At 39.2% G+C, this 21,271-nt stretch overlaps 1 protein-coding gene and 1 pseudogene across 5 annotated transcripts in view; both read right to left on the bottom strand.

Annotated features, from left to right (window-relative positions):
• Positions 1-1,744: 1,744 nt before the first annotated feature.
• The window catches only part of LOC100596615 (centrosomal protein of 112 kDa-like), a 51,765-nt gene continuing 32,238 nt past the window's right edge, over positions 1,745-21,271 (bottom strand). For 3 of the 5 annotated variants that reach the window (XM_030827748.1, XM_030827749.1, XM_030827750.1), the window contains 5 exons: positions 19,044-19,164; positions 14,917-15,009; positions 7,136-7,237; positions 3,303-3,366; positions 1,745-2,153 (listed from right to left, as the gene is read on the bottom strand). In XM_030827748.1, the coding sequence (XP_030683608.1) occupies positions 3,322-3,366; positions 7,136-7,237; positions 14,917-15,009; positions 19,044-19,164 (361 nt within the window). In that variant the 3' untranslated portion in view covers positions 1,745-2,153; positions 3,303-3,321. Of the gene's footprint in view, positions 2,154-3,299; positions 3,367-4,107; positions 4,239-7,135; positions 7,238-14,115; positions 14,167-14,916; positions 15,010-19,043; positions 19,165-21,271 lie in introns of those variants that run through there. The other 2 variants (XR_004033335.1, XM_030827751.1) reach the window with 2 other exon arrangements.
• Positions 9,331-10,424, bottom strand: LOC101176447 (annotated as a pseudogene).

Here is a 21,271-nt window from a genome sequence, read left to right on the forward strand (position 1 = left end):
TGGAATCTCAGATGATTTTATAATAAGGCACAGTGTTTATAATTTATTTCCTGAGCACTTTCTTTTTCTCCCAGTAGCCATTTCTATACTCACTGCTCAACTCAGTAAGGAATTTCAAACATGCCAAATGCAATTTTTCTTTCTCTTCCTTTATCAGAGAATGTTCACAAAGACATTAGTGTCAACCATCCATTCCTATCACATCCAATCAAAGTGACCTAAAGTTTCATTCCCTTTACTCCCAGACGTACATGACATGGTTCAGAAGGGAAACAGGATCTGGGTAATGTCAAAGGTTCACCAGTGTTTGTAATTTCATAACCCTTGAAATAAGGAAAAGAAAGAATGGCAGGCAACCTTCCAAAACACCTACTGATATTTACTCATGGAAAACAAATAGTCTTGAGTGAGAGTTCCAAAGCCAGCATACAATACAATTCACAAAGTATTTTCACCTCAAGCACCTAATAACCTTACTAATGAAATCTGGTGAGCTTCAACTTGTTTTCCATGGTCTGTACAGAAAGAAGTACTTAACAGGAATCCTGTAGGAATCTTTCCATTCAGACTAAATCATAGTCTGAGTACCAATAATCCTCATTTGTTTTAATATCATCTGTAATGATTTTGCTTTTTCCTAAATATTCTTGAAACCAGTACTATAATTTATTGTATATGCAGGAAAAACCTCATCTTCCAAAAGACAGAGACTTATATTCCTGGGGGAGGTGTCAGGGTGTCTGAACATTACCAGGCTGAGTGGTAGCCCCACAGAGATGAGTTAGTGCAAGAATCCCAGGCCTCCTCTGATGGCCACAGCCCAGCCCTGTTTATGCCAATTCCCTCCCTGGCTTTGGAAGTGGCTGTAAAATCTGTTACTTCCTTATCATCTTCGTGGCTCAGTTACAGTACAAAAAGGGGTAATTAATCCTTGGGCTGCAAACAACAGACTTGTGCATGGGAAAGAGAAAAGAATTTTGAAAAAGTGTAAATAAACTTTGTGCCCCATCCTTTTACAGTAAACCAGAGGATTACAGCCCCGCCCATGGGCCAGATTTTTAGAGAGCTCAAAATGCCTATGGCACACACCACAATGCAGTCGAAAGAATTTGGAGCATCCACTCATTCTCCACAATTCAAAATTTCCTTGGCAAATGGGTTGACCAATCATCACAGAACAGCTCTTGGGCATTTGGGTGAGGAGAGGGATGCAGACTTAACCATCCACTCATGGAAGCAACACCATAGTCTCTCAACCAGGTGGTGCCCACATGCAAACCGGACCAAGTAAAGCACATTCTGTGACTACTTGCCAATGTGTTGTGTCCTCATAACCTGACCTCACATTTTTTAGGCTTTCTTAAGGATCATCGATTGATATTATAATTAAAACAACGACCATAAAAAAGGAGATCAAGAAAGTAACAATAAAACCACAGCAGCTATCTAAAATTGTTACACCATATTCTGCCTCTAGGGTTCCAGGACGTGATTGGAGACCAACAAGACAAATACTTGGACTGATATCAGATGATCCAGTGATTTTATCCTAAACACCAATTCATGCACTAATTATGGAGTTGATTGTTGATATGATATAAGGTATATTTTCCCAAAGTACAATTTGAGATTGCTAACATTTGCTTGGGAAAAATACCATATGTATGTCACACTTATTTTAGCAAATGAGGTTCGATAAAAAGTAGAAATAAAACTGATAAGTACAAAATAATATTTTAATAATATATGAACATGAACATGAAAACAATGTAAACAGGTTAGAATTTTTGATATGATACTACAAATGTGATTTTGATCGTACACAACTGGTAAAATTCTATGCAAAACGATTAACAAGGCATATCATAGGAAATCACTTTGCCCAATATAAGCAGTTCTCAGCACATACTCAAATGCACACAAACATGAAAATCGGAAATAAAGGAATGTTAAAAAAATAACTTAGGCAGACACAAATAAAACCACCCCACTAGTGTATGAATGATGCATGTTTTTATGATCTTAATGACATTTAAGGATTTAAAAAATGCCACTGATCTCACAGTTTACAATATCCAAATCTTCAAACCTGCTGGAAGAAGTCCACAGTGCAGTCTGGAAATTGCATCCATTGCATTCTCTCGTGCAGTTACCTGTAAACCAAAAATCACGGTCACGACTTTCTCTAGGTTTAACAGGTATGTCAATCAAAAAATAAGCTTCAATTCTGGAGAAGTTGATAGGGGTTGAAAAGGATATTTGATATCAAAATTTCATAATTTATGCTTATCTATAAGGGATCAAATCTTACCTATACCAAGCAAACAGAATCTTTTGAAAAATGTGTGATTCACAAGATCCTTCCTTTTAATTCAAAGCCAAATAAGTAGTTCAGTCTTTCACTGCATAAACAGGAAGGGCGTCTGATAGAATTACAGCAGGTAAACACAATCTATGTTAGTGATGGCACTGGGAACCTTTGACTACAAAAGGTCTCATGCATCCCCAGAAAGAGCACTGAGGGTACTCAAGTCACTGTGAGTGCTGGATCACTGAGCTGTTAATCTATTCTGGTCTGGAGAACACCACCAAACCCTTAGGGGAAAGGACTTTGAAGATGTGAGCTATCCTAGCAAGTACTGCATCATCTTACTATCTTAAAGGAAGATCGTGTCTCCTTCACTCCATCACTGGGCCTCGACAACGTCCTGTCCTCTTGTCCAGGTAAGGCCTGGACCTGCCATGCCCCTGCAGATCCTTTCATCTTTCTTTTTTCTTTCCTTTTTCTTTTTCTTTTCTTTTTTTTTTTTGAGACAGTCTTACTCTGTTGCCCAGGCTGGAATGCAGTGGTATGATCTCAGCTCACTGCAACCTCCGCCTCCCAGGTTCAAGCAATTCTCCTGCCTCAACCTCCTGAGTAGCTGCGATTATAGGCGTGTACCACCATACCTAGCTAATTTTTGTATTTTTAGTAGAGATAACGTTTTACCATGTTGGCCAGGCTGGTCTTGAACTCCTGACCTCAGATGATCCTCCTGCCTTGGCCTCCCAAAGTGCTGGGATTACAGGAATGAGCCACTGTGCCCGGCAGATTCTCTCATCTTGTTTCGATAGTACAGACTAAGCACTGGGATGAAAAGGGGGGTGGACTTCTTAAAGACATCCTACTTACTAAAAACAAGTCTTTTTCAAAACTTGTATTATGTCCAAGCATTTTAATAAAGACAAAGGCCAAATGAGGAGGCTCACAGATGCCACAACACAAACTAATCAGGAGACAGACACCTGCTTATGGGCTGTACCTTCTGCCTTGATATGTAGTCAGTTTTCTTGAAGGATGGAAAGTCTCTTTTGCAGAAAATTAACCTAGAAAAGACACCTTGTGTGAGAAGAAGTGGATGTGGCTTACGTGTCAATGTTGTGCAAATAGTATGGTAAGATTTTATTCAAATTCAGACAATTCCCTAGATAAAACTCAGAGGATTTGTTGAATGTCAATGTTGTGTTTTTTACATTTGGTCACATCCCATCCTTATTGAAAATCCATCAGATACAACAGAATAAAGTTCAAACTCCTCATCGCAGAGCCATTTTGATCTGGCCCGCCCCCATCATTGTGGCTTTACCTGCCCTCAAGCCCTGCCCACCATTGCTGCTTCTACACCATGTCTTTCTCACTCCACTGCTCTCTGGCCCAGGCCATTTTCTCTCTTTGGAACACTTGTCTTTCTGTCTCCCATTCATCCTCCACCACTTGGTTTAAATGTCACCTCTCCTATGGAATCGTTCACCTCCTCCCCAGCTGCTCCTCACCTCCTAGCCCCAGGCAAAGCCAGCGGTCCCCTTCTCTGTGTTCCTCCCCTCTATTACTGGTACTTCTCAAACTGCTTTGTGGTTATTTGTTTTCATATCTCTTCCCTAAACCTGAGAGCTTCTCTTGGGCAGGAATGACTTTTCTGTCTCTCCACCCCAGTTTCTTTCACAGGGTTGGGCATGTAGCTGGTTTCACTAGCTGTTGAATTAATTAATTAATTAATTAATTAATGAGTGAGTGAGTGTAAAGAAAATTACTGCTTTCTGGAAACCTCAATCCATCCTAGGGATTACCTGAGGTTGGAGGGACAGAACTTCATAGCGGAAAGAGCCTGAGCTTTGTCTGGAGTTAGGCCAACTTCGGTTCAATTCCTGGCTTGCCATCTGTGGCTCTAGGAAAATTACTTAAGCTCTTGATGCTTAATCTGTGAAATGGGATTAATGACAGCTACTTCCCAGGGTTATAAGGATGACATGAAACAACTATAGAAACCGCCTAGTGCAGAGCTCAAAGCTGGTACAACCCCCAGACCACCATTCTTAGGGGGCTGGAGAAACTGGGTTGTTTAGCATATTCTCTTAAATCAGACCTTTACAAAGCATTTGATTACTGTGAAGCATACATTTCTATACTGTTAAAGATGCCTGTATCAGGCGTGGATTCAAAAGCACCTTACACAACCCAAATGGTTTGGGGCCAACTTATACCATGGCTTAATGTAATCAAGAGTCACAGTGGTATTTGATCGTTTCAGAATTGTTTATTCTTGCATCTTTGGTCTGAACTGAAACCATGGCAACAGTTGATCCCGAAACATAGTTATGTAAGAGAGTACAGCTGGCAGAACAGATAATGTGCTTGAAAGATAAGAAAACACAGTCTTTCTAAATGGGTGCATCTCAAAGTGGTCCTCCTGGTTTTGCTTATTTGTATAGCACCCTGGTCTTCATTTTATCCAATTGCTCAAGTGACCCATAGGACAATTGATAATTTTGACAGATGCAGGGATTACACTGATTCAACTTCCCTCCCCCAACCATGCTCTGTAATCAGAATTCCAACAATTCTCAAAAAACACAGGCACCTGTGCTTTCAAACTAAATTTGCTCACTGTATGGCCTGTGACTCCTCCGTGCAGCTGCCAACTCTGAGGTCCTATCGCAGCTGGCAGCACTCTCTTTCTGGGTCAGCATCCAGTTTTAGGAGGCTGAAGTGGCTTTTATTACAGTGAAATGATATGAATGATAACAGAAGCCCTGCAGGTGGGTATCAGATTCCTTTTTTTTTCCTCTTCCTAAAAAAACTCCTCTGAAGGCGTCAGGTCCTACATAGCTGACACTATCTGTAGCTCACCTACAAACTTAATGGGTAACCACACCTGGAGTGGAGCTTTTCATGTAAATAAAGATTATTTAACCCTTTGTATGTTCCCATTCTCCTCCACTACTTATTTTTATATGCAGGCGTGAACAAAATTTCATAGCCCTTAGAAGCAAAATCGCAACCAGTAGCATATGGATTGAGATTATGAACATTTCATTTTCAGATGAGAGAAGTTTTACTAGGGGAATATAAAAGGAGCAGCTAAAATGTGTTCCACATTTTATCTTACATATTATAAATAGATAACATGGATATCATCAAACCATATCATTTATTTTATTCATAAATATATTTATTAAGCACCTGTTATGTGCCAGGCACAGTACTTGATACAGGGAGTAAAGAAATCCTTTCCTTCATGGAGTTTTTCAAGGAAAAATATGTCTTAAACTTCAAAGTGGGCTGGGCACGGTGGCTTATGCTTGTAATTCCAACACTTTGGGAGGCTGAGGTGGGCGAATTGCTTGAGGTCAGGAGTTCGAGACCAGCCTGGCCAAGATAGCAAAACCCTGTCTCTACAAACAAACCCCTGTCTCTAAAAATTAGCTGGGCATGGTGGCATGCACCTGTAATCCCAGCTACTTGGGAGGTTGAGGCAGGAGAATCGCTGGAACCTGGGAGGCAGAAGGTGCAGTGAGCTGAGATAGTGCCACTGAACTCCAGCCTGGGTGACATAGTGAAACTCCATCTCAAAAAAAAAAAAAAAAAAATTCAAAGTATGTTGGAAATGTGAATATGTAAACTCTTTCTTATGACACCAACAATACGTAAAACATTCAAACATGTTAGAAATTTTTCTCACATCATGAACCACATCACATTTCTTTTTTTCTTTCTTTTTTGAGATGGCGTCTTCCTCTGTCACCCAGGCTGGAGTGCACTGGGCATGACCTCGGCTCACTGCAACCTCCGCCTCCCAGGTTCAAGTGATTCTCCTGCCCCAGCCTCCTGAGTAGCTGGGATTACAGGCGTGCACCACCATGCCTGGCTAATTTTTGTATTTTTAGTAGAGATGGGGTTTCACCATGTTGGCCAGGCTGGTCTCAAATTCCTGATCTCAGGTGATCCACCTGCCTTGACCTTCCAAAGTGCTGGGATTACAGGTGTGAGCCACCGCATCTGACCATATATATATATATATATATATTTGAGACAGAGTCTTTTTCTGTCACCCAGGCTGGAGTGCAGTGGTGTGATCTCGGCTCACTGCAACCTCTGCCTCTGGGGTTCAAGCGATTCTCCTGCCTCAGCCTTCCAAGTAGCTGGGATTACAGGCATGGGCCACCACACCCAGCTAATTTTTGTATTTTTAGTAGAGACAGGATTTTGCCATGTTGGCCAGGCTGGTCTCAAACTTCTGACCACAAGTGGTCTGCCTGCCTTGGCCTCCCAAAGTGCTAGGATTATAGACATGAGCCACCACACCCAGACAAGAACCACACATTTCAACAAGAACTATTTAACCTAATTGTTTGAATACCTTGTCATTATTTTGCCTTGAACTTAGAATACATCTTGTTATCTCTAACGATCATGTAAAATACACACCAGAATAAAAGTGCTTCTAACATAACTGTGCTTTCAATTTCTCTGCACTTCTACACAGTGAGGAATCAGCCATATGCTAAGTGATGGCATTTTGGACCTGATACCAAGAATAAAAGGATGAGGCTATATTGGAAGGTAGACTGTAAATGAAGTTATAACTGACTGAAATTTTCAATTTTAAGGGTGCTTTAAAGAAATTCTTATTGAGACCGTGAGTTATTAAACAAGTAAGAAAAAAATTTAAAACAAAATGAAAATTTATCCTGAGTAGTAGGTTATGCAATGACATCACATTGATTTCTGGCATCAATTTGGAATCAGATTTATTTGCAAGTTTCTTTTCAGAGTATCCCCTAAATCCTTGGAAAATGCCTTGATTCTAGTAATTACCTGTGATTTTAGGGAGGAAATGATGTCTTCAAGTTCTTGTCTTAGGGATGCTGGCATCAATCCTTTCAATTTTGTTTCATATTCTCGTCGTATGTCAATTATCTAAATTGGAAAAAAATTAAGAGTTATCTTTTTACCACATAAATGATTGTTTTGAATTTAGGAAGTCTCAGAACAGTATCTGTTGATCACAATGAAAGGTTTGTTACACGCGGTCAGAAACCAGACAATAAAGATGAAATAAGAAGAAAGAGTTAAAAACTGAAAAGGCTACCCAGCCTGACCCTGTGACTCTGAGAGAGATGGTCCCTGTAACAATGCTTTATTTCTTTAAAATCTTTGTGAACACAATTTTCGGCATCTGAATAAGTAAAATAATTGTTCTCTCCTCCCCACTCATGAAGTTCCCCACTATGCTAGCCCTGCAGCCTCTCCTTGATCAGGATGTGAACTCCAACCATACTAAGCTGTCATCTGAGGACAACTCATAGCATGTCTCTGCTTTGATTAAAATACTCCTTGAGGGTGTGGTGGCTCATGCCTGTAGTCTCAGCACTTTGGGAGGCTGAGGTGGGCAGATCACTTGAGCCCAGGAGTTTGAGACCAGCCTGGGCATCTCTAAGAAAATATAAAAATTAGCTGGGCATGGTGGTGCACAGCTGTAGTCTCGGCTACCTGGGAGGCTGAGGTGGGAGGATCCTTTGAGCCCAGGAGATCAAGGCTGCAGTGAGCCAAGATTGGGCCACTGCACTCCAGTCTGGGTGACAGAGTGAGACTTTCTCCCCAAAACCCCCCCAAAATCCCTACTCCTCCAAACTGTCAGGTAGTTGGGGCACTAAATGTGATTCATATAATCATGAAGACATGAATGAAGGAGAATCTGCATAGCTGTGTCTCCAACCCCCTTTGACACAAGTAGACAGGTAGAGTGCACTGGGCATAGGAAGGTTCCTGGTTCCTGGTTTCTTTCTGCCTCTCAAATACTATCAGGCCTGTGTTTAACTAACTGATGCTCACTGGGATAGTAAAAAAAATAGGTTGGTGGCTCATCCCATTCATCTCTCTCAAGGCTAAAGGAGTGACAGGGTAGAAGAAAAGCCTTTGGAAGAATATGCCTGAATGGGATGAAGATGTGCATGGATGAGACGTGAATATGCATGTGTAGATATTGGTGTCTTTTTCGAGCTGTGTTTCTGCATTTCTCTTCCTCCTACTATGAAATATGATAGAATATTTTAAAAATCTGTTGCATGTGCTGTGCATGACTTAACCAAACATTAAAGCTGAGTTGCAGTGTATCATACCAAGTGATTCATCATACACACTATACACACCTGGAAATAGGCAATATACTATGAAAATTGTATACAACTGAGATGAGTTGGATAAGCCTATCAATTTGCTGAAGATAATTTAAAATTAACAGTCTTTAAGACCCAACTTTTCTTACACTAAACTGAATTAAGGAAGAAATGTGCTCAAGAATTCATTTCATTACCTACTAAAATCCTGTGGCCACTGTTATAGAATACAAATTTTCAATTTTTGGCAAAGTGCTTTTTTTGGGATATGCTATAATCCTGTGACTTATACCTAAAGGAAAAAAAGAAATAATAAAACATGATCTCTCCCAGAGATGCAAAGTCTTTGCTGATGAAATATCTGTTGATTCTCCTATCTACTGATTTTTCTCACCTTCTCTTCTTCAACTTACTTCCAAGTGAGCCAGTTCCAGCTACTCACTTATTTGAGTCCGTTAGCTGACTCCAATGAAGGAAAAATGCAAAGCAAAACACATGCTTTATAAACCAGACCTCAGGGTAACATTTATTGAGGGTTCATGGGTTATATATTGACTATTTTTTTTTCTATCACTCAGCACTGGTTCTGAAAGTTTGAGTTTCAACTCTTTTAAAAACAACTCATGCATGCACTATTTCCTTTTTAAATAAATTTTATTCTGTATTTTACTACTGAAATATGTTGTCCTACCCATCCCACCCCACAGTAAAAATCTCACCCAGGCTCCCTATTTCTTTCCCTTATCCCCTCTTCCACCACACCATCCCGGGACAAGTGCTCCAGGATTCCCTGCCCACTGGCCATTCTGGAGTGTGTCCTGTGGGTAGCAATGTGGAAACCACCAGGGCCTTTGTGGAGAAAATGGAGGGGGCTGAAGGAGTCCCAAGAGGGGCTTATATGAGGGCCTTGGATCCTTGCTCATAGGCGAGCTTGATCTCATCATCTGGACAGGTAGAGGCAGATTCTTCCTGAGCATAGGCATTGCTCAAGTACCGATGCATGCCCCAGAAGGCCTCGGGGATGGTGAATCCCTGGTACTTTTTTTTTTTTTTGAGATGGCCTCTCACTCTGTCGCCCAGGCTGGAGTGCAGTGGCATGATCTTGGCTCACTGCAACCTCTGCCTCCCAGGTTCCAGCTATTCTCTTGCCTCAGCCTCCTGAGTAGCTGGGATTACAAGCATGCACCACCACGTCTGGCTAATTTTTTTTTTTTTTTTTTTTTTTTAGTAGAGACAGGGTTTCACCTTGTAGGCCAGGCTGGTCTTGAACTCCTGACCTCCAGTGATCTGCCTGCCTCAGCCTCCCAAAGTGCTGGGATTACAGGTGTGAGCCATGACACCAAGCCCCCTGGTACTTCTTACACACCACTTGTACTATGTGGAGCACTGGCAACAGGTTGCAGTCAGCCAGGGTGAGCTCATTGCCATCTAGAAACTTCCTCTAAGAGATGTCTTCATCTTCAGAACTGGTTTCATCCACTTATTCTGAGTGGGGGGATGTCAAGTAACTGTCTAAAACCTTCAGGACTTTCAGGAGTCCCTGCTCCAGATTGTCATTGAGTGCTGGCTTTGAATTTTTGATGTAAGCAGAAAATTTTGCAAATATGTCCAGCTCAGCTGTGCTGGACTCAGGGTTCAGAGCTGCCAGCTTGGGGTACCTGGGAGGGCACAGCACTGCCTACAGAAATTCCTCAATCTTGTTGGTGTCCTTGTGCTCTTCCATGCCATACAGCAGGAATGGGAGCTGCCCTCCTGGGCACAGCTTTTGCACAATCTCGGTCTGCCTCTTGGTATCAATGATGGTGACACTGAAGGTGACTCCCTTGAGCCACAGCATCATGAACAGTCTCTAGGAGAAGGGGCAGTTCCCAATCTTGGCCCCATCACTGCCAGCCTTCACGAACAATTCAACTTGCAGTTGTTCTTCAGCTATGGTTGTGTTGGGGACCAGAAAGTGGCCATAGCTGGGGGAACTGGGGCATGCACTATTTCTTACATCCTTATCTGTTTAGAATGTCTATCTGTTTTCCTAAGCTGGCACTCAGCAAGAAGGCCATGTTCCATTTGAGTGCCAAGATGGTGAAGCCCAATGGTGAGAAGCCAGACAAGTTCAAGTCTGGCATTTTCCAGGGTCTTCGGAAGCTGGAGATGAACTCGGACCTCAAGGCTTAGCTCGGTTGCATTTACAATGCAGTCCTTGAGGATTTGGTCTTCTCACATGAAACTGGATGGCAGCCAGCTCATACAGGTTAATTTGGACAAAGCACAGCAGAACAATATGGAACACAAGGTCAAAACTTTTTCTGGTGTCTATAAGGAGCTCATAGGCAAAGATGTTGATTTTGAATTTCCAGAATTTCAATTGTAAACACAAATCATAAAGTATATTCACAGTAAAAAAACAAAAAAGTCTCTCCATTGCCTGTATATTTAAAAGACAACTTTGCTGGGTATAGAAATGCTTCAATCCCACTTTCTTTCTCTCATAACTTTGTGAACACAAAGATCAAGTTAGCCAGGCATGGTGGTGTGCACCTGTAGTCCCAACTACTTGGGAGGCTGAGGTAGGAGGATTACTTGAGCCCCTCAGAACATTTCTCCAGTGTTTTCTGGCATTACATATTGCCATGGTAAAGTCTGAGGTCAATCTGATTTTTTTCATGTTGAATATAACTTTCTTTTTCTGCTTGGATGCTATGATTTTCTTTTTCCTTCATTTAGTAACTTCACTGGGAAATGCTTTGATACTAATTATTTTATATTAATTTTCCTGAGACATTGTGTGTGCCCTTTCTACCTTTACATTCCATTATTTGAACAAAAGTTTCCTTTGTTAGAATAATTATTTCTATTTTATTATATATATTTATATATATATTTTTTCTGTTGGTTCTCTTCTTCAGAGACACAAACTTTGCATGTGTTGACCCTTCTTTGACAATCTCCCATAATTATACATTTTCTCTATCATCACTTATACTTTCATATCATTTTATTTTGAGACAGGGTCTTGCTATGTTGCCCAGGCTGGTCTCCAACTCCTGGACTCAACGAATCTTCCTGCCTCAGCCTCCTGAGTAGTTGGAATTACATGCATGCATCACTGCACCAAACTCTTCTTATCGTTTTATATCTATTTTATATTTTCATTTCATTTTGTATAATAGCCTCTAGCCTAATTACTATATTTCCTTGGATGGTTTTAGTTATTTTTCTATTTTTGTTTCATCTACTATGGTTTCAATCTCTGTAATCTTTTGCTTTTGTCTATCATTTTTCCTAAGCTCTGAGAGATCACTTTTCATCTGTCTGTTGACTTATATAATCTTTAAATATGTCTCTTCTTTTTTCTACTTCTCTATCTCCCTCCACCATTTTCCTTGAGAGATGTCTAAATGTGTTTTGTGAATGCTTTGACACTGTGAAGAGCTGTTATAAAGAACTGTAATTACTCTGAACCTTCCTCCTGTAATTTTCCATTTGATATACAGAACATTATTTGCTTACATTCTTTCTTCTCCTCTCTTTTAATCAAGCAAAGATCATATGCTAGTTCCTTTTTCTAAAATAAAAATTATACCTCATTTTTGAATGGAACCAGCTATTTGCTGAGAGTTGAGGTGTGGCGGGGGCAGCTGGGGTCAGGCCACAGCTATGCTTTGGTTTTGTTGTCTTCATTACACTTTGACCAAATCTATGATTTCAGTTGCTCTGGGGGTCTATGTCCCTCAGTTTTCAAGTACTTTGGAGGTCACGGCCAAGTACTTAAGCCCTTTGGTTCATGCTCATGGTTGGTTTCTCTTGACTCTCCTTCCTCCCGCCCTGCCCACTATTCACGTGATGGTTTCTCTCTAGCAGGAGTCCAGGCCATCGAGAGTAGAAGATTGGGTGTGACTAAGGTTGCTCTTTGATCACCATTATTCCTTCCATCACTTTTCAAATTCAGAAGTTACATTTTCCAACATTTATTGAAGATTCGTGCATTTATACTTCCTGTCTACTCCTTTATTCTTAGTTTTTGTGATTTCAGTGAATTTGAATGAATTTAAAATAAGCCTCTGGAAAATATGAAATTACCTCATGTATGAGTGAGACTGTCAACTGGGAAAATATTACTACCCTGAATTCTTAAACTCAAATTCTCAATTTAAAAATCATTATATAAAGCTGAATCCTGTTACTTTAATAAAGTCATGAAAAACTTTAACCAATCTGTTTTCATTCTATTTATGAGGTTAATAAAGTTACCACGAGCAAACATTTACTGAGGACTTTCTCTGTGCCAGGTGTGACTCTCCATGTTTTTATATGGACTTAATCCTTCTGATCACCCAATGAGGGAAGCACAGAGAGGTAAAACATGATTTGAACTCAGATAGTCTGACTCTCAAGCACATATGATTGTCCACTTTGCTCTACAGTTTCTCAAATAATCCTTCCAAATGCTGAGTTGATTTTTCCACCCTAGGGGGAAGAGAATTCCAGAGACATGTGGGTTAGAGGAGTCTTTGCTACCACGCTCTAGTGCTTTCCCCAGCACAACAGGGGCCAGGGCCAGGGGATGGGGTGTTGAACTGCAGTGCTTCCAGACATCCATCTAGTCATTGATCTTTTTAAAAAAGTGACAACAATAACAACAATGACAACAACAACTGGTTCCAGAGGACTCCCCACACTTTCCCATTGATTTTAAAATTTTAGCTTACTACGGATTTATATATGACCAACTGAAGAAAACCTACACAAATGCAACGTACATGTCTGACCTAAAATAAAAGTTCCACAAATTCCCCAAAGAAGTACATATTCAAAAATCCAACCAGTGAAGGATACCAAAATCCATGGATGCTCAAGTCCCTTTTATAAAATGGTGTGGTATTTGCATATAACCTACACACATCCTCCTATGTACTTTAAGTCATCTCATAACTTATATAGTACCTAATCCAATGCTTACACATCACTTCATTCACATGGATTCAACATAGTACTTGACACACAGCAAATCCAAGTTATGGTTTTTGGACCTTTGTGTAATTTTTTTTTCCTGAATATTTTTGATCCATGTTTGACTGAATCCACGGATGTGAAATCCATGGATATGAAAGGCCAACTGTACTCTTCACTCATTAAATATAACATGCAAGCAGTGTTTTAATGTTGATATAACTAATAATTGAACTGAAGCAGTCGTTTATTACATAAACAGGAAAAAAAAGTAAGCAAAATTTAATTACTGGTTAGCTGAAATTAACTTAGAAACAAATTATTCTTGGCTGGGTGCAGTGGCTCATGCCTGGAATCCCAGCACTTTGGGAGGCCAAGACGGGCAGATCACTTGAGGCCAGGAATTCGAGACCAACCTGGCCAAAATGATGAAACTCCCTCTCCACCAAAAATGCAAAAATTGGCCAGGCATGGTGGTGCACACCTGTAGTCCCAGCTACTCAAGAGGCTGAGGCATGAGAATCCCTTGAACCTAGGAGGCAGAAGCTAGAGTGAGCCAAGATCGCGCCACTGCACTCCAGCCTGGGTGACAGAGCAAGACTCTGTCTAAAAAAATAAAGACAAACAAGTTGTTCTTTAAAGGTGAGAATGTATGGTTTTATAAAAATCAGTCTGCATTAATGCTTCATTTGCTATCTTAAATATTTTATAGCTTCCCATAAAACATATTACCTTTTTTTCCGTAGGTGTGTTTTAAATGATTTGAAACTTATTTTCTTGATCCTGTGAATGATAAATGTTTATACTTATTATACTTTAAATTATACTAGAGTCAATAAAATTAGCAACCTAATGAAATCAATCAATCTACTTAATGTCAAACTTTAGTTCAGAGTTTTGCATATTATTAAGTAAGCCCTACAGGTAGAAATTTGAGTAGCTTTATATTACAAGGCATAAAATCTTAGCCACCTGAAGATATTACTGTTCTCAAAAGTATTTGCTTTACAGTATAGGAAAATCTTTCTGACCCTTAGGATTAAGAGATTATTTCAAAAATAACCAAGTCAATAAATATGGAAATGATAAATTCGAAGTCACATCATATAACAGTCCTTGGTATTTTTTGATCATGAGAGAAAAGATCTAAAAGGTGCAAAAGAGAGAGACAGAGGGAGAGAGAGAGGCAGAGAAAGAAAGAGGGAAAGAAAGAGAGAAATTATGAAGATTGGCAGGTAATTTAAAAGAAGGAAATTATTCTAAAATAATAATATATTTAAATAAAATGTATTTTTAAAACTAATCTCAAAAGAGATCATTCCAATTCAAATTATTGTACTTTATTCTCTACATCTCATTAGCATCAATCTCTATTAAGATAAATAAAATGTAAAATTATACAATGCGATAAAAGAATCAGAAAAGACGACCTGCATTTCTGAGTTTTATTTTTTAATTGACTCTCAATTATACATCTACATCAAGAAAACTGTGTTTGACCATTGTTCTTCTGTGTAGAAATACAAGACTCACCCTTAGTTGTTCCTTTGTTTGAATTTGTGATTCTTGTAACTGCTGTTTTAATTGACAGACATTCTGCTCTAATTCTTCAATCATACTAGATGCCTAGAAGGATTTTAAGAAGAATAAAAAGCAGAATATTGATTTTTGTACCATATTATACTTTCCAATTGAAAAAATATGCCTTTTGTACCCCTGAAAATCCAATCAGAATTAAAATTATCTAGAAATTTGAATGAAAAGTTTTTAAAAGATACTAGAAAAATTAATCTTTTAAAGTAAAAATATAAGTTAAATGCAGCATAGTATTAAATATTATGAAAATGTAATGCTGACATAAAAATATAATCTTTTAAAGTAAAAATAGAAATAGAAATTAAATGCAACATGATATTTGGAATTATGGAAATGTACCACTGACATAAAAATAATAGCTTTACAGAAAACTTCAAAATTTTAGTTATAAAATGAAAGCAGAACCAAGATTTCAAAATAATAATAACGCATATAGTTACTCTATAAAATGTATTATTCATACAACTAAGCACTGGAATTTATACGTTTCCTCCTTTTAAGACCTTGGTAAAGAATTTATGATTAAATCCCCAAAAGCAATTGCAACAAAAATAAAAAATGGACAAGTGGGACGTAATTAAAAAAAGAACTTTTGCACAGCAAAAGAAACGATCAAGTAAATGGATAACTCACAGAATGGGAGAAAATATTTGTAAACTATGTATCTGACAAAGGTCTAATATCCAGAATCTATAAAGAACTCAACAATTCAACAACAAAAAACAAATAACCCCATTAAAAAGTGGGCAAAGGACATGAAGAAACAATTCTCAAAAAAAGACATACAAGTGGCCAACAAACATACGAAAAAATGTTCAACATCGCACGTCATCAGAGAAATGCAATTCAAAACTACAATGAGATACCACCTCACACCAGTAAAAATGGGTGTTATTTAAAAGATTAAAAACAACAGATGCTGGCAAGGTTGCAGAGAAAAAGGAATGCTTATATACTGTTAGTGGGAACGTAAAGTAGTTCAACCACTGTGTAATGCAGTTTGGAGATTTCTCAGGGAACTTAGAACAACTACCATTTGATCCAACAATCCCATTACTAGGTATATACCCAAAGGAAAATAAGTCATTCTACAAAAAAGGCACATGCGCTTGTATGTTCATTGCCATGCTATCCACAATAGTAAAGACATGGAATCAACCTAGATGTCCATCGATGGTGGATTGGATAAAGAAAATGTGGTACATATACACCATGGAATGCTAGATGGCCATAAAAAAAAAAAAAAAAAAAAAAAAAAAAAAAAAAAAAAAAAAAAAAAAAATGGAAAAAAAAAAAATAGACATGGACCTAGAGAAAAAAAGCTGAACTACTGTTGGGCACTATGCTCACTACTTGGATGATGGGATCATTCATATCCCAAACCTCAATGTCACACAATATAACCATGTAAGACACCTGCACATGTACCCTCTGAATCTAAAATAAAAGCTGAAATTATTTTAAAAAATGAAATAAAGTATCCATAATACTCAAAGCAATATACAGATTCAATGTAATCCCTATCAAAATATTAATGACATTTTCACAGAAATAGAAAAAGCAATCCTAAAATTTGCATGTAACCAAAGAAGATTCTGAATAGCCAAAGCAATCTTAAGCATGAAAAACAAAGGTGGAGGCAGCACAGTAACTGACAGGAAAATATACTTCAAAGTTGTAGTAACTAAAACAGTATGCTATTCCATAAAAACAGATACACAGACCAATAAAACAGCATGAAGCACCCAGAAAAAAATCCACACATTTACAGCCAGCTGATTTTTGACAAAAATGGCAAGAACATACAATGGGGAAAATATAGTCTCTTTAATAAATGGTGCTGGGGAAACTGGATATCCACATGCAGAACAATGAAATTAGACCTGTATTTCTCACCATACACAAAAATCGACTCAAAATGAATTAAAGACTTAAATGGAAGAACTAAAACTATGGAACTACTAGGAGAAAACATAGAGGAAAAGCTCCATGACATAAATCTAGGCAACAATTTCTGTACAGGACCTCAAAAGCACAGGCAACAAAAGCAAGGAAAAAAAAAAAAAGACAAATGGGATTACATCAAACTAAAAAGCTTCTGCATGGAAAAAAAAAATCAACAGAGTGAAAAGGCAACCTATGGAATGGGAAAATACATTTGCAAACTATACATCTGATATGGGGTTTATATCCAAAATATATAAGAAACTCAAACAACTCAATAGCAAAAAAACAAATATTCTGATGATTAAAAAATAACCTAATGACTTATTTAGGCCAAGGACCTAAATAGACATTTCTCAAAAGAAGACACAGACATGGCCAAAAGGTATATGAAAAATGCTAAACCTCACTAATCATTAGGGAGAGGCAAACCAAATTTACCATGAGATATCATCTAACTGTAGTTAGAATGATTATTATTAAAAAGTCAAAAGATAGCAAGTGTTCGTGAGGATATAGAGAAAAGAGAACCCTTACATACTGCTAGAGGGAATACAAATTAGTACAGCCATTAGGGAAAACAGTGTGGTTCCTCAAAAAATTAAAAATAGCTACCATATGATCCAACAATCCCCCTACTAGATATATATCTGAAGAAAATAAAATCAATATGTCAGAGATATCTGCATTCCCACGTTTACTGCAGCATTATTCACAATAGTCAAGATATGAAATCAATGTAACTGCCCATCAAAGGATGAATGGATAAAGAAAAGGTGATAGATATGCACACACATACACACACACACACACACACACACACACACACAAACACTGGAATACTATTCAGCCATAACAAAGAATGAAATCCTGCCATTTGCAACAACATGGACAAACTTAGAAGGACATCGTGTTCAGTGGAATGAACTGGGAACAGAAAAACAAATACATAATCATACTTGTGGCATTTTAAAAGTTGAGCTCATAGAAGTAGAGAACAGATAGCGATTACAAGAAGCAGGGGAGGAGAGGGAGGAAAGGGGACAGAGAGAAGTAAAAAGCAGGTATACTGTTACAGTTATTGATAGGGTTTGGCTGTGTCCCCACCCAAAATCTTGTCTTGAATTGTAATCCCCATAATCCCTACGTGTCAAAGGAGAGACCAGGTGGAAGTAACTGAATCATGGGGTCAGTTCCCCCAAGCTGTTCTCATGATAGTGAGTGAGTTCTCATGAGATCCAATGGTTTTATAAGTGTGTGGTAGTTCCTCCTGTGTTTATTCTCCTTGCCGCCTTGTGAGGAAGGTGGCTTGCTTCCCCTTCACCTTCTACCATGACTGTAAGTTTCCTGAGGCCTCCCCAGCCATGCTGAACCGTGAGTCAATTAAAGCTCTCTCCTTTATAAATTACCCAGTCTCAGGCAGTTCTTTATAACAGTATGAAAATGGACTAATACAATAATATAGGAGAAATAAATTATGGCTTTCTAATGCACAGTAGAGTGATTATAGTTTATAATAATGTATTATACATTTCAAAAAGTTAGAAGAGAGGAATTTGAACGTCCTCACCAAAAAGAACTGATAAATATTTGAGGTGATAGAAATGCTAATTACTCTGATTTTATCAGTATATAATGTATCTATGTATTGAAATATCACACTGTAACCTAAAAATATGTAAAATCATTACATGTCAATCAAAAATAAAATAAGTTTATACAATAAATTCTAGTTCATATTATATTATCTAAAATTTCAGGAAAGAAATGCTTCAATGGACCAAATACAAAATTAAAATGGCTTAATTTCCAAAAATTGTTTTAGTGCTAGTTAACTAATTTTGTTTAAAATCTGTTGGCTGATAAGAAATCCAGAACATTAATTAAATTCAAGAGCTAGTCAAAAGAATATTTTCTAAATGAAAACTATTTTATAGACCATAGACTTCCAGAAGAAAATATACCAAAACATGAACAGTAGCTGTTTCTAAACAGCCTGGAATTTTAGTTATTTTTTAAACTTTTCTGTATATTCTGTGAAATCTATTACTTTTATAATTAAACATGTTACTTGGAAGCATAAACTGTTATGTTTTCCGTTAGTATTTTATGTAGCTTACCTTTTTTTCCCAGTTATTATTTAGAGATTCCATACTTTGTTCACACATCTTTTTTAGCTCCGCAGTCTGGTCTTCTTTAGTCTTGCTGATAACTTCATAGTCACGTAACAGTGTCCAAGCTGTCAAAAATTTTGAAAACATAGTTAAACCAATTCTAGGTACATAGAGTTTGATGATATAAAATTTAGTGCACCAGTTAGTAGGTAATTCAATTTTTCACCAAGTCTTCTCAATGCTTTCTTCTAAAATATATTTTATTCCTTGCTTTTTCTCGATTTCTACCACTACAGACAGCCTTGGTTAAATTCATCATTACTGGCTCCCTAGACAATTTCAACAGTGTATTGGCCTCAAGCATCATTCCCCTCCAAGGAGTCCTCTGTTGCTTTGAGGAAACCTTTCACCATTATTCTAAGTGAAGTAACTCAGGAATGGAAAACCAAATACCATATGTTTTCGCTTATAAGTGGAAGCTGAGCTATGTATGGGTATGCAAAGGAATACAGAATGGTATAATGGACTTTGGAGATTCAGAAGCAGAGGGTGGAAAAGGGGGTGTGGGCTAAAAACTACATACTGGATACAACGTACACTACTTGGGTGATGGGTATACTAAAGTCTCAGACTTCACCACTGTACAATGAATCCATGTAACCAAAACCACTTGTACCCCAAAAGCTCGTACACGCCGCCCCGGAGCACGGCAGGAGGCGCCCAGTGTCAGGCGCTGCCGCCACCAGGTTCTTCCCCTAGGGCTCTGGTAGTCGGGAGAGCGAGACCCTCCCCTCACGCCCTCCCGCCCCCTTCGCCCACCCCCCTCCTCGCCCCCGCCCTCCCCCTAACGCGCCGCTCGCCCGGCTCCCTCCGGCCGGGCCCCGCGTTGATGGTGGTGGCGGCGGCAGCGGCAGCTGCTCCCCCAGGAGGGAGGGGACTAGCGGCTCCGCTGCCGCTGCCGCTGCCGCCACAGCACACGCCCTCCCTTGGTTCTCCTGCCCGGGACTCTGCTCCGCGCCCTGGCTGCGGACATGTTCCTCGGGGCTGCGCACTGGGTGTGCGTGCCGGCGGATGCCAGCCTCACGGTGTCTGCCGGGGCCGGGAGGCCCCCCACGGCCTCTTTTCTGCTGCCTGCGGGGTTTGCACCCCCCACCCCAGTGCCTCAACACCTACCGCTCGCCCGCCAGGGGGCGAGGCCAATCCCTAGGTGTGGGTGAGGGTGGGGACGAGGGTGGGGGTAGGAGCCTGGAGCCCAGGCACCTGCTGGCCACCTCCCCGCTCCGCGGCCCCCCATCCGACCCCCGCACGCCCGCATCACTGGGAGGGGGCAGCCTCTCAGTCATTTGTCCCTAATGTGAGTCTTTACCGTCTACAATATATTTTACTTTACACTTCCAAAATTAAACTAAAATCTGATTGCAATTCAAAATGCCTTTGGAAACATTATTTTTAAAACCTCGTCATTTTTAAACCTTAGGCATGTTTGAATTGCCTATTTTGAATCAGGGTAAAGAAGAAAACCTGGAAATTTAAAATATTCTTCTAGACACTGATAATATTTGGAGAAAAAACCGAAACGAATTTATAATTGCTTTTACCAACATTTAAGGGTGGAAATGAATCTAAAAATATTTATTTAATTGGTTAACTTATCTATGTAATTGCTGTCCTAACTTGTCAAAGCCATTATCATTCACTCAGATACACTCAGGTTTGGTGATTTGGGGAAGAGCCAGTAAGTTCCATACAGAAAATCCTAAATGAAAACCTTCCCTTCTCCTTTTCTCTTATTCATTGCCTAGATCTTCTCATTCACTAAATCATGATTCACTCTTCAAAATTTCTTCTTTGGTTCCATTCTAACTACTCCCAGTGCCATCATTCAGAAATCCTTCTCACCTTAACATGCAAAGTTACAGCAGCACAGAAGCAGAACATCTCTGAGTTGGCAGGGACTTTATATATTATTTATTCTGATTTCACCATTTTATAATGAGTAAACCAAGGCCCAGAGACGACTTGCTATCATATATCGGACACTGATAACAGAGCTGGGATTACAGCCTATGTTTTCTAATAAGTAGAATGCTCTCTCCCTCACTCCATTCTGCCTCTGCCTAACAGACTTGGAATTGGCCTACTCTATTCAACACACCCTCCATTACCAGGCTACTCCTCCCAAAACATGAGGTCCTAAAACTCACATCTCAAAATCCTTCCCTGGCTGTTTACAT

This window comes from Nomascus leucogenys, chromosome 14 (assembly GCF_006542625.1).
Source record: "Nomascus leucogenys isolate Asia chromosome 14, Asia_NLE_v1, whole genome shotgun sequence".
In the NCBI taxonomy this organism is placed as follows: domain Eukaryota; kingdom Metazoa; phylum Chordata; class Mammalia; order Primates; family Hylobatidae; genus Nomascus; species Nomascus leucogenys.